Here is a 13,005-nt window from a genome sequence, read left to right on the forward strand (position 1 = left end):
GCAGTCATTTAAATAATTAAACACTGGGCAACAACTTTCTCTGCGTGATTAGAAATAGATTTTCATGTGCTGCATTAGGCCACCTAGAAATGCTGAAGGGCGTATCAATATTCACACTTTAAAAGCAGTTTTGTAGTCTCTATATTACTTTGTACATCGTTCTATTTTTCATTCAGACGCAGCACATACACGTCCGGTGCATTTCAAAACTTTTAATTGACATGAAAATAATCTGATGTACCGCAATGGTAAAACATTTTGCAAATAAAATCACAATCATCACCTCTTACTCATTTATTATTTTGAATGAGAGTTGCAACATATACGACATCGCAAGCAACAAAACAGGAAGAATTGTTTTTCTAATTCACTTCCAGGAAAACAAAAACACACACACAGACACACACACAGGTATTCTCAGTTGTAAACATGCTAACAGTAAATCAGACGGGACATTTCAGCCAACAGCTGATTTCAACCTCTTGCAAGTTTAAAAAGTAGAGATACCGGTAAGTTATCCACATCCAACTTTTACAACAGAATCCTTCTGCTGAGTTTCAAAGACTCCTTTCAGTGTTTAATGACCAGATTTCCCTGAGAGTCTTGAGTGAAGAGCATCTCGTCTTCTTCATCATCCTCTGCCACAGTTTTGTGCGGGACGGTTCTCGCCGTCCTGGTGTTTATATTACTCTGATCTCTAAGTGGCCTCCTGGTGCGGACACCTCTGTGTGCCATCACCCGGCAGCCCTCGGAGTCCTGGGTAAACAGCATGGCCAGACTGTCTTCATCTTCATCGACCGCTCTGCACGATTGATGTGGCTTTTTTAGGGGGGGGCTGCTTGGTTTTGTCCAGTTAAACTGTGGGTCAAGGCTGTCTCCTTTATCAGAATTCTTCCGGAGGTGCACTGGAATGAGTTTCTGAGGTAATGCAGATTTTGGTTCTGTCCATTTCTGATTTGAAAAAGGTCCAGACTGAGAAGAGAAAGCCCCGCTGCGCTCTTTATGAACATCCACGTGAGAAGGATGACTGTGTCGAGATGATTTCTGAGTGGAGGTTTCCACACCCACACCCACGCAATCAATAAAGTCCCTCTCACTCTTAAGGCTGTTGAAGTAACTTAGCTCCGAGTCACTTAAATCCTTTCCTTGGATTTTCAGGTCACTCTGGCAAAATTCATCATCTGAGTATTGGCTATACGTGAAAAGTGGGTCCTGACTCCACGCCTGTGGAAGCGGTTGACTGTCATCTGACAAAGAGGTTCCGGCGGATCTCCTCTTTGTCTGTGGTGGATTTACCTCTTCAAAATGATCCTCTTCAAAGTCACAGTGTTTGTCTTGAGAACGTGTACGACTCTCTGCCTGGTCCTGCCACACTTCTTCGGGTATACTTTTCTCTTCACGAGCCGCGCCGGGCTCAGAGTAAAGACCGTCAAGGTCGATCTCCCGTTTCCGTTTTGTTCCACGTGGCTCCGGTGTGGGTGCAGCCGAGGCAAACGATGAAGAGGGCAGCGCTGGATTCACATTTGGTGCTTCAGAAGTAGACATCTTATTATGAACTCCTGAAGAAAGACAAAATGTATTATGGTAATAAATATATGGTTTCAAGTTATTCTATATCAAATGAGGAGCCCACTGCTGTTTCATTATCTTCTGGCTGATTCTAAAGATGATGATGATGGAGTTTTTGCAACTTACCTTTACGCTGAGGTGTGAAGAAGGTGGATATAGAGCTCTGTTTGGTTTTTGGCATTTGCATTTTTGTCTGAGTAAAGTTGAGCACCCCAGCCAAACGGTATCTTCCACCTCCCGGGAAAGGACTGAGCATTTTAGAAATAAGACGAGTGACTCCTTTCTGAAATAGAATTGCAGAGTAATATACGATCCTTAAGACCGTGAACGCAACAGCATAAGCATAAATACGAGAATGTATTAGATTCATTATGTTACATCTTATTGTGAGGTAAGGAAATCACAATTTAAGTCATCACTTGAAGGCGGCTCGCACTTACGCGTTTAGCTTTTTCTTTCAGCTGCGCAGCGTCCAGCCAAACGCCACATTCCTCTCGAGCAGACACTTTCTGTGCAGATTTGGAGGCCTTCATGGTTGACGGTGAAGAGTAATTCTAAAATACATTTAATGCACGTCAACACCAGTTTCCATTTATTCACATAATGATGACGAAACTAGTGTTTGTATCAGTTAGCCCCCTTGCTAGTCGTAGCTTGTTGGGATTGTAATAACTTCACTTCCGTTTGCCCTGTAACGTAAATTAGCATATATTAGATGAATTAACATAATAAATAACCTTAAAATAACCGAACCTTTCCTGTGCGTTTATCTAAACCCACCTAAGTAACTTTGTTTACTGTGATTTTGTTTAAAAAAAAATCGTCTTCGATACGGTTTGAGTCTGGCGCCCTGACGATGAGCTGCCTCTGACGTTTGACTGTTGAAATTATTAAATGTCGTGAAGCATTAAAATCCCTTATATTGTACAACAGCTTCTTTAATATACGAAAAATAATTATCCCGGGGAAAAAAATGATTGTCTTTGAAATGCTAATATATATATATATTTGAAATATACACTTTTAGCAAGGCACAAAGGACACCTAATATTTTGACGTCGCCGGTCCTTACCGGAGGGTGTGTTGTTGTGACGCCACATATACTGTATTGCTAAAAAGGTGAGTAACGTATCTATTGATTTCGTCGATTAAACACTTATATTGGGACGTAAAAACGTCTGTGGACATCCGAACAACTTCGACCACGGCTGTTTATTTTACTTTTTATCGATCGATTCTAATTTAGCGCAGTTTTGGCAAGGCATGGAGGAAGTGCTAAACAGCTAGCTTCGACAGCTAGTTTTGGTCTAGCTTGTTCGACAAAATAATTAAGTCTTACGATTTCGGGTTGGCTTGGGTGTATTTTGTGGAAATGTGTGCGTATATATGTACAGTATATACAAATAAATACATGGTTGAAATCTTAAACTGGAACATTTATCTGTGTGGTTCTCCAAAACCATTCGCTATGAAGAGATAACAAATAAGTACTTAAAGTTAATCGATAGCGAAGAGATTAATTAACAGCGCATAAGAATTGCTGTGGTCGCAATGTCGCTTTTGTGTTGGTCGCGTGTATTTATTTTAATAATAATAACCTAAACAATGAACAAAGTCTGTGTTTAAAGGTACGATACAACACCGATATGTCAATCATCAGCTCACTTTTAATGATAAAGAAGTTCAGTTTGAGTTTGCTCCGGTCACAATAATTAGTCCGTATATAAATCCTTTTCAGATTAAACTCTGACATCAGCATCATGTTTCATGGGGTACCAGTCACTGGAGGAGGTAAGACATTCAAGTAAATCTTATGTCTGAAATCATAGATTCAAAATCTGCAATCATCAGTATTTCAACATGTATGACAATAACCCTAAAAACTATTATTTTGTTTCTCACAGCTCCTGCTAATAAGCCGGAGTTATACGAGGTAATTTGTTTTAAAGCATTAAGCCTTGACAAGTAGGATTTCATGCTATGAATCTTAAAGAAACAACTACAATAAATTCTTAATTAAAGCTGACCTCTGATAAAATCAGAAATGTGTGAAATTCTATTTATTAGCCATTGTATTGCTGTCATCACATGTCATGTCTTTTCAGGAAGTAAAATTATATAAAAATGCAAGAGAACGAGAGAAGTAAGTGTCGTCTATCTAGTATGACCCAGGGATTCATGATGTGACCAGTGTTGTAATACCTCATCAATACTTCTTTTTCTGAAGGTATGATAACATGGCAGAGTTGTTTGCTGTTGTCAAGACCCTTCAGGCCCTGGAGAAGGCTTATATCAAAGACTGTGTCACACCGAATGAGTGAGTTGCGTTTACAGCTGAAAACATGCCCATGGCGATTGTGATCGTATGTTGATGTCCGGGCGTTGTTTGCTTCAGGTACACTGCCTCATGTTCCAGACTGCTGGTTCAGTATAAGGCTGCTTTCAAACAGGTTCAGGGCTCTGATGTGGGCTCCATTGATGATTTCTGCAGGAAGTACAGAGTGAGTTCTCATTCTCATGCATCCTGGTGAAACAGTAATGATTTTATGAACCGACTAAGTTTGTGAACTTGTCAAAAAAAATGACTGTAAGTAAGTCTCAGTAAATATGTGTCTCCTTGTTGTTTTCCTTCCAAGCTTGACTGCCCATTAGCAATGGAAAGGATTAAAGAGGACCGGCCAATCACCATCAAGGATGATAAGGGCAACCTGAACCGCTGCATTGCAGATATAGTTTCTGTAAGTCCTTTATCTCACCTCCGTCAGATTAACCATTTGATGCAACAATCTTATTTTGGGCTTTTGCCAAATTATTGCAACCATATTTTTATAAACAAAATTTAAGATGTTCAGTTGAACCACTTAAGTATGTGAACCACAACTTATAAAGTCAGAGCAAACCAATTAAATAATTTGGCAGAATGTGTTATAATGAAAAAGACATTGTGTATGTTGCGCTCTGTGTCATTGTTTTTTTCATTTTTTATTAACTTCTTTTATGTTCCAGCTTTTTATCACTGTGATGGACAAGCTGAGACTGGAGATCAGGGCCATGGATGAGGTAAACAAAGGAAGCACAATGCCTTCATATAAATAGAAACTGAAACAATTGCTAACAGATTCTTTGTCATTGGTGCAGATCCAACCGGACCTGAGGGAACTGATGGAAACCATGAACAGAATGAGCAACATGCCTCCAGACTCGGAGGCAAAGGACAAAGTCAGCCTCTGGTTAGTTCCATTAGGCCACCTGGTTAGCAGGTGCATGAAGAAGTCAGGCCAAATTAGCATCAAAGCGTTCCGTTGGCGCTGAGCCTGTGTACATTTATCTGTTCTCACCAGGTTGACGACCCTCAGCAGCATGTCGGCCTCAGACGAGCTGGATGACAATCAGGTGCGGCAGATGCTGTTTGATCTGGAGTCGGCCTACAATGCCTTCAACCGCTTCCTCCACTCCTCATAAAGCATCAGTGCATTGTTGACCCCATCTCTCTCAAATTCTGGCTCTTAAGTTAAAAAAGAAACGCGCTTCTTTCTCTTTATGGTTATTGGCAAGGACTGCATTTATATCCCGTCTTACTTTATATCCTCCCGGGTCTTTCATTTCCATTTGACTCCTCTGTTCTTTGTTCATGTTCTGTACCGTTCAGTTCTAATCGTGCTATTTATTCCTTCGTATCCGTCACAACGTTGCGTTTGCAACGGGGTTTGCCCTGTTCTCTGTGCTCTTTGTGATGAATTCTTCTCGCGTTGCCTTTCCTTGACGTTTCACTTCCAACTTTCTGTCCTAATATTAAAAAAGTTTAATAATTTTGTACTGAAATTGTACAGAAAACCAAAAGAGAAGCATTAAAGCCTGATGGTCTGGAAATCTGCATGAGCAGAGAAGATTGCAACAGCCTTTGTATCATTGGAAAGACAAATACTTCTATATTACTGTTTGGTACCCGAATTCTGTCCACTTGTGGACAAATTAACATTTTTATGTCTGACATGTTTCTTGTTATGTCCCTTTTCTTCTACAGAGTCCTGCATTAGTTTTTGTAATAGATTAAAAGCTGACAAAGGTTGTTGGTTAATGGAAAATAAATACAGCTGAAATAATCATTTGAAAGATGTTTAAACAACATTTGGCTTAGTAATTATATTTAAAGTTTGGTTGAAGGAATCATGTACGTAAATGTTCATTCCTGCTTCTGTTAACACACTTAGTCCATATTTCCTCTTTCAGCAAGAGTTAGGCCACATTAAGCTAGGTGGATGCACCTCCACCTTTATGTCGCTTACTAATTTCGGTTTCATTCTCAAACACCTCTCGGGATACCATATTTATTAAGGTTTATAAATGTAAATAATAGTGTTGATTTTTAAATAAGAGCATGTACCACCTTTTTAGAAATAAAGATGACAAATCTGCCTCTAGCTTCACTTGTTTTGTGCTGATAGTGTTAAAAATGAATCATTTTCTATTGTTCAACACGAACTTGTGATATTTTTACAGGGATACGGGGAGTCAGTTGTGACGGTCTCCCATGCATTGGTGATATGGTTTTGTTTTACCTGCTGAATTGTACAGCAGCAGTCTAATGATCTGCGTGCAGATAAAAACGTGGCAAAGCGTTTGCTTTTGGGCTCCCACCTTTCACCCAGTTATTTTGGGTATTCTGTTGATGCCGAGTTCTCATTAAGGGTATTACATTCAACAATAATCGCATTGAAGCTCTTAGGACAAGGACTTCCAGTACTAGCACTTCTATTTTGCAATTATATTAGCCAGAATGCTGACACAAAATATTAATTGCCAACTGTTATTGATTAATGCACTGTGGCTAATTCTAAAATAAAATTAAAAAAAGTCACGCACAAGTTGACTTCAGGGATGAAGATAATACATTACTGTACATATAAATGTCCAAACAACTCTAAATGGAGAAATCATTTCTGAATCTGAGGCCAAAAGTGAAAATCACTTCCGTGTATTACGTCATCAGAGGGTTTAACAGGCGTCATTAGTGCTGCGGCTCCTTTAAGAGACGGAGCGAATTCGTTACCAAGACGACATGACACGACAAAGCTGCTGCTTTTAGGGTCTGAGCCATTGCTTGGAGAGAAAAAAAACAATAATCCACACCGGATGGAAAGACGGAATCTGCTGCTTTTCGACCGACATTGACCGGACGGTGATCCTCGCGACGTCTGAGCCACAAGGCGAGACCTTTCCTCCGTCCGTTGACGCTGCTGCGGCTACCTAAACACCTGTTTGCTTGTTTGCTTGAAGCCTTCTGCAGCAGTAATCCCAAAGTATGGCGATACTTCGTGCATGAATACAAGACGATGAACCAAAAGCATGGATCAGTCGTGACGGAGGTGGAGGAACACATTCATCTCAAGTACGACATCAAGAAGAGGTTAGGGAAGGGGGTGAGTCACTTTTATACATCTTTACTTTTACTGGTTTAATAGGAATCAACAGGTACTTTTTTCTGTGGGTATAATCACAGTATTACCTTCTGAAAACAAAACCTGTTTGCAAGTGTTTTGTGATGTTTTTAGCCTTTTTCTGTGCGCATGAAATGTAACCTCATATTTGACCCCTGTGCTGCAGTCTTAAAACAAATCTCTTCACTTAGCCTGGCTAAAGTTGTTTTTGTGAATGCCAGTAATGTCAACACAGGATTTATTTACTCTGACAGGACAAACTCAGCTGATGTGAAGTATGCTTGTCCTCTTTAAACTCCAAACCCGTTTACTTTCAGTTGTCAGATGACTTAAAAAAAAAAAAAAAAAAGACTTGTTCCTTTCCACAGGATGCCCACAGAGACTTGCAGATTCGTAGCTGTGGTGGAAATGGCCACGTCAGCTCTCCTGCGACCTGAAGCTTTATTAACGTCTCTTTATGGATCCACCTCAGGCTTATGGCATCGTATGGAAAGCAGTTGACAGACAGACGGGCGAGATTGTGGCTGTGAAGAAGATTTTTGACGCCTTCCGGAACAGGACAGACGCCCAGGTGTGTGTGCTCCGTGTGGCCGACAATGACTGTCTGCTATTATCCTGACCTATTCTTTAATTATCCTTTCATCTTATTTACCATCAAGCGCCAGGTACAATTGAACCTCTTCAAAATGAAGCACACTGCTGTCGATAAATTGAATTTCCTATCTGACCAGTTTAACTTAAAAATAAAGATTTTCATTCGAGTTTTAGGGGTTTAAAAAATTACAATTGTTGAGCTGTTCACAAGAAACAATAGAGAGGCTAAGAAAGATATGCGTTTAGCTAATGATCAAATGGTGCTGGATTCTTGTGTGTGCCGGCTGCATGTTACTTCTGAAGGTCATGCCCTAACTGATTATCTCTCCTTTTGCAGCGGACATTCAGGGAAATCCTGTTCCTTCAGGTAACAAGAACAGTTTAACACGACTTGGAATAAAGCTCAACTCACTCACCCGATCAGTCTCTTTTTATGTTCCCTCTCGTGTTGCTAAAGTCTCGCTACAACTCAAGCAGCTCCGCTTTGCCTTTCCCACTTTCTGTGTTGGTTTAACCGTTACTGTTTCTTCATGATTGTTGGAAACCTGCTGGAAAAGGTTGTTTGTTTTTTTTAGCTGCAAAGTTTACCAAGTTCAAACCACAGCGACTCATGACAATGAGTCACAGGCGGATCACTTCTGCTAAGATCCAAACTGTAAAAGTAAAAAGTGTGGCAGAGGATGACGTTCCTGAAATATTGACCTTCATTTCTGTGGCCTTCAGTTCTGCCACTGCCTTCTGTCCAGCTGCTGCCATGAACACAGCGAGCATTATGTGACTCTTATTTATACGTTGCACGATGTTCACACACGCTGTCAGTTATAGCAGCTAGAGGTGGCTTTCTGCGTCTTTGTCTCTAATGAAGTTATTTTCTGCGTGCAGGAGTTTGGAGATCATCCCAACATTGTCAAGCTTCTAAATGTCGTCAGGGCTCAGAACGATAAAGACATTTACCTCATCTTTGAATACATGGGTGAGTGTAGAAATCGCCTGCATGGTCTTGGCCAGTGTGTGTGTGTGTGTGTGCGTGTGTGTAGTCTAATCCATGAATCAACACCAGCGTTCGAGAACAGATCTCCACTGTTTCTCTCTGGCATTTAGTTTTCAGGAAGCTGTTTTGCTGCTGAAATAAATTCTGGATATGATATTACAGAGGAGCATTTCCCGTCAAGTTGTTTTTCCCACATTTAATTTGCAATCCAGTCGTCCTTTTGCGCGTTGATTGACGTGTAACTCTGGCTTTCTGTTCGGTGACAGATACCGACCTGCATGCGGTGATAAGGAAAGGAACGCTACTAAAAGACATCCATAAACGTTATGTGATGTACCAGCTCTTCAAAGCCATTAAGTACCTGCATTCAGGAAATGTCATCCACAGGGACCAAAAGGTAACTCCAGGTCGAGCGTGTAAACAGTTATTTCCGGAGAAATGCATTCATGTCAGACATGTCTTTAAGTTATGAGGCGTACATTTACTACAGCATCCAGCGCTTTCAATCTATGTCGATTACTATAACACAAAATGTTGAACAGTGGAAATGTGAATTCATTCCCTCCCTCTCTCCAGCGTCTCTTTTTCTGTTTCCTTGCATCGGCCTTCTAGATAAACGAAAATGAAACTACTACTTTCCTGAACATTGTCTCTCTTGCCTGTGCTCCGCCCACAGCCTTCCAACGTGCTGCTGGATTCCGACTGTGTAGTTAAGCTGTGTGATTTCGGCTTGTCCCGATCGCTCAACAAGATCCAAGAGGACAGCGGCAATCCGGCTCTGACCGAATATGTGGCGACACGGTGGTACAGAGCCCCCGAGATCCTGCTGGGATCCATGAGGTATCAAAACACGGATTAGCCTCAGCAGTCAGTAAACGCACCGAGTGTGTGTGTGTGTGTGTGTGTGTACCAGGCTGTAAAAGTTGTACATCTTTTACCAAAGATACACCAAAGGGGTGGACATGTGGAGCCTTGGATGCATCCTGGGAGAGATGCTGCTGGGAAAGGCCCTGTTTCCCGGGACCTCCACCATTAACCAAACAGAGAAAATCATGAGTTCCATACCACAACCCAGCCCAGAAGGTGGATTCATTTGAGCTCCTCACATTTTTTTAAATTTAGTTTTAAGCAATGATCAGCATTCATTTATTTTTAATTAAGTGCAATTTAATTTTCAGATGTTCTCGCAATCAAGTCTGAATATGGATCCTCTGTGATTCAAAGGATGCTGCTGAAGTAAGAAAACATTCCTGCTGCACACAGAAGCAACATTTTGTTTTGTATGTGAATTCAGTGTGGGGACAGTTGATGCTACGTTTCTGACCTGGAACAGATTCCTATTAGAGATTTTTAATTTATTTGCCTTCAACTTGTAGATTATTTCAAGAAGTTACGGTTAGAGGTTGTAGTCATTACATAGTCATAGTGATTATTACCGCAACGTAATGAAGGGGCAGAATAATGACCAAAACACGGATAGTTTAATGTGCTGCAAAGCACGATGAGATATTTTTAGTGAGCAGGTAGAGTCAAACTCTGTCCCAGGCTTTGCTCGGTCTCCGTTCTTTACACAGTACAGGATAACTCTTTAATGGCTGCAGGCGCTTTTATTTTCCTAGCCAAAAAAATTGACTACTCAAATTTATCCAGATATTTTCTGTCCAATCTTATATCCATAAACCAAACAACATCCCATGTGCAAAATGGTATTTTGTTTGCGATGCCAAATCACTGAAGCTCTTTTCCTCCACCAGACCGCAGGTGCCTCTGGAGGATCTCCTCCAGCCGTCTGTGCCTGATGATGCCCTGGACCTGTTGAAGGGTTTGCTGGTTTTCAACCCGGACAAGCGGCTGACAGCTGAACAAGCCCTCGAGCATCCATATGTAGCCCGGTATTAAATGATGGTGAATTATTTTGGTTTGTTTGATCGGTTAAAATAAAAAAAATTGATGGTATCCTATTTCCACAACTGTGTTCTCTGTCCCTGGAGATTTCACACTCCAGCCAAAGAGCCAGCTCTCAGCTACGACGTCGTGCTGCCAGTGGACGATGACGTGCGGCTGTCTGCTGTTCAATACCGCAGCAAATTGTATGAGGTACAAAACGAGTCATAAATGACATTTTATCACTCCGTCTAATCACACTTGATCTAATCACCATTCTCTACCCGCAGATGATGCAAGAGAGGAGGAGTAATCAGGGGATGCTAAGGCTGAGCCAGCCGAAGGAAAGAAGCTGTGTCGGCAGCGGGCCGAAGAACCACGCAGCAGCAAATGGCCATAGGGACGATGATCATGAGGCGAAAACGCAACAAGAACGGGCTGATGAGACGAACGACGTGCCTTCAGATACAGGCGCCACCAAACCTGGGACTGTAAATGGATTAACCCCATCTGCTGTGGTCAAGGCGGATCCAGTTGCCAGTGGAAAACTCACTTATAACCCCATCACACATGCCCCGAGTACGTGTGAACTTATCTATCCATTCACAATGAAACCTGAGCTAGGAATCTCCTCAAACAAACAGTACAAACGGTATGAAAACACTCCCGCCGAAAGTACAAACCTTCTTTTCCTTCCTTCTTCCAGATGGTTTTGCTCAGAGTACAGTTGGTCCTCATTATTACCGCTCCACTGCAGCGAGCACGAGGCAAGTGGAACAAGCCAGGGAAACAAAGACAGCATCGCCATCCGGAGACGGCGCCGACGCTGACGCAGTAAGGAATCTGGGAAAATCCATCTGGAATTAGGATATGAGTACATATTTAGTGCACTTTATGTGTGTACAGGAAGTGCGCACCATATTTTATCCTGCATTGTGAGGATAAAAAGGACTCATATTGCATATTGTCTCTCCACCGGCGCTATGCTTCTTAAATGTTCAGCTTTGTTTGGGGTTGTTTATTTATCTTAACCTTTGATTCTGGGCTGTTTAGCATTCTCTTTTAGTCACGATGCTGTGTGGCTAACTTCATATTGTCCTTGCTCTGTTACTCGTACCCTTACTAGTCCATGGACCAGATTCTGCAGCATGGTCGCTCGGCCCCCGCGACACACAGTCGCTCCTTTTCCTCAACCATAAACCAAACCCAGAACAATCTGTTGGTTCGCAAAGACGAGCTGTCCCCGACCTCTGGGCTACGAGTGACTGGCACACGCCTGGTCTGTACGCTGTACCTCAGGACATGCTTGATGAAATTCACATATATAATTAATCCAAATACATGACATTTTAAAGCTTCATAGTTTTGATTAATCTGTTATAATATTTTTCTGCCCATACAGAACCAGCTTTCAAATTCTCAGGCTCCTCCGCGTTTCAGTAAGAAAGTATTTCAGAGCCACAGCAATGTGGCGGCTGCAGGTGACCCTCGAGCCAAATTGGGCAGCTACACCCAGGCCTATGGAACCATCAACAAGAGTGACCTGGACAATCTGCTTCGAAGCCGTCCTTACAACTAGTAACTGCCAATGTCAGCGGTTACATGAGGGAGGGGGAAGGGGGGGGGGGGGGGGGCAGGAATCTTGGAGCATGCTGCAATGTTTGCCTTGTAAAAGGATTTAAGGCACACAGTGAAATGAAAGTGAAAGAGTAAAAAAAAGAAACTGTCATTTGTATGGTGTGTTGATGACACCTATTGTCTGTGACAGGAAATGCATGTATTTGTATCCCAGTGGGATTGCTTATAATATATTTCTATATTTAACAGTAGCAGCATTTCATTGTAATGGTTGTATTTTATGCAAGTACATTTAGCATTGATTAAATTTGATTACGCTAGGTAAGAGTGCCATTCATCTGGTTTGCAATAATGTAATTGTTTTTTGGGTATATGCACCACTCTAAGGATGAATTGTCTGTACAAAGACTTTGCATCTGCCTTCAAAATATGCAAAATGTTTCATCAAGGATTTGTTCTCGGAATATGTTTCATGTTTGTGTAGCAGCAACAGCTGATCTGTTCTTCTATGTTCACAAATAAAATACATTAAAGTTTCTTTTCTTGGTATTAAGCTGAGGTTGGATATCAAATATTTTAAATTTGTAATAATCTAAAGTATCACAACAGTGTAAATACCCACATTTTAAATAGTTCAATGTCTTAAACCTGAAGAATACAAAGCTTCAGCAGGAATTTGGGTCCTACTGATGATGTTAGTGCAGTTTATTTAGTGGTATTATTTGTCTTATTAGGGGGGGGGGGATAAACAAAGTTTCTAGACACACATTTGACATAATTATGCAGATGCTTTTTTTCAATCTTTTTATGAAAAAATATTCAACCATTAATTTGAAAGTCATCGATCAACCACAGCATGACGTAACATATGGTTATGTTTTGCATCACGCAAAACCTTATTTTGTGTTACTTGTGAAACTGACATCAAAGGTTTGCACTATGGCAAAAAAA

At 41.2% G+C, this 13,005-nt stretch overlaps 3 protein-coding genes across 3 annotated transcripts; 2 read left to right on the plus strand and 1 right to left on the minus strand.

Moving 5' to 3' along the window:
- Window positions 1–421: 421 nt before the first annotated feature.
- On the minus strand, window positions 422–2,147 carry LOC137902836 (aurora kinase A- and ninein-interacting protein). Its single transcript, XM_068746926.1, has 3 exons — window positions 2,010–2,147; window positions 1,696–1,852; window positions 422–1,559 (listed from the first exon to the last, which is right to left on the minus strand). Exons 1-3 carry the CDS (start codon window positions 2,100–2,102, stop codon window positions 571–573), a joined length of 1,239 nt encoding a protein of 412 aa, XP_068603027.1. The 5' UTR covers window positions 2,103–2,147; the 3' UTR covers window positions 422–570.
- A 518-nt stretch (window positions 2,148–2,665) lies between these two features.
- vps28 (VPS28 subunit of ESCRT-I) lies at window positions 2,666–5,980 on the plus strand. Its single transcript, XM_068747170.1, has 10 exons — window positions 2,666–2,688; window positions 3,308–3,360; window positions 3,474–3,502; window positions 3,675–3,712; window positions 3,797–3,886; window positions 3,965–4,070; window positions 4,206–4,307; window positions 4,576–4,629; window positions 4,708–4,799; window positions 4,911–5,980. The coding sequence occupies exons 2-10, from the start codon at window positions 3,330–3,332 to the stop codon at window positions 5,029–5,031; spliced, it is 663 nt and encodes a 220-aa protein (XP_068603271.1). The 5' UTR covers window positions 2,666–2,688; window positions 3,308–3,329; the 3' UTR covers window positions 5,032–5,980.
- A 706-nt stretch (window positions 5,981–6,686) lies between these two features.
- On the plus strand, window positions 6,687–12,084 carry mapk15 (mitogen-activated protein kinase 15). Its single transcript, XM_068747153.1, has 14 exons — window positions 6,687–6,989; window positions 7,480–7,578; window positions 7,939–7,968; window positions 8,484–8,574; window positions 8,859–8,989; window positions 9,269–9,432; window positions 9,536–9,675; window positions 9,771–9,828; window positions 10,347–10,484; window positions 10,584–10,689; window positions 10,767–11,055; window positions 11,183–11,310; window positions 11,603–11,755; window positions 11,879–12,084. Exons 1-14 carry the CDS (start codon window positions 6,903–6,905, stop codon window positions 12,053–12,055), a joined length of 1,791 nt encoding a protein of 596 aa, XP_068603254.1. The 5' UTR covers window positions 6,687–6,902; the 3' UTR covers window positions 12,056–12,084.
- The last annotated feature ends 921 nt before the right edge of the window (window positions 12,085–13,005 follow it).

The sequence above is a fragment of the Brachionichthys hirsutus genome, chromosome 13 (genome assembly GCF_040956055.1).
Source record: "Brachionichthys hirsutus isolate HB-005 chromosome 13, CSIRO-AGI_Bhir_v1, whole genome shotgun sequence".
Classification (NCBI taxonomy): domain Eukaryota; kingdom Metazoa; phylum Chordata; class Actinopteri; order Lophiiformes; family Brachionichthyidae; genus Brachionichthys; species Brachionichthys hirsutus.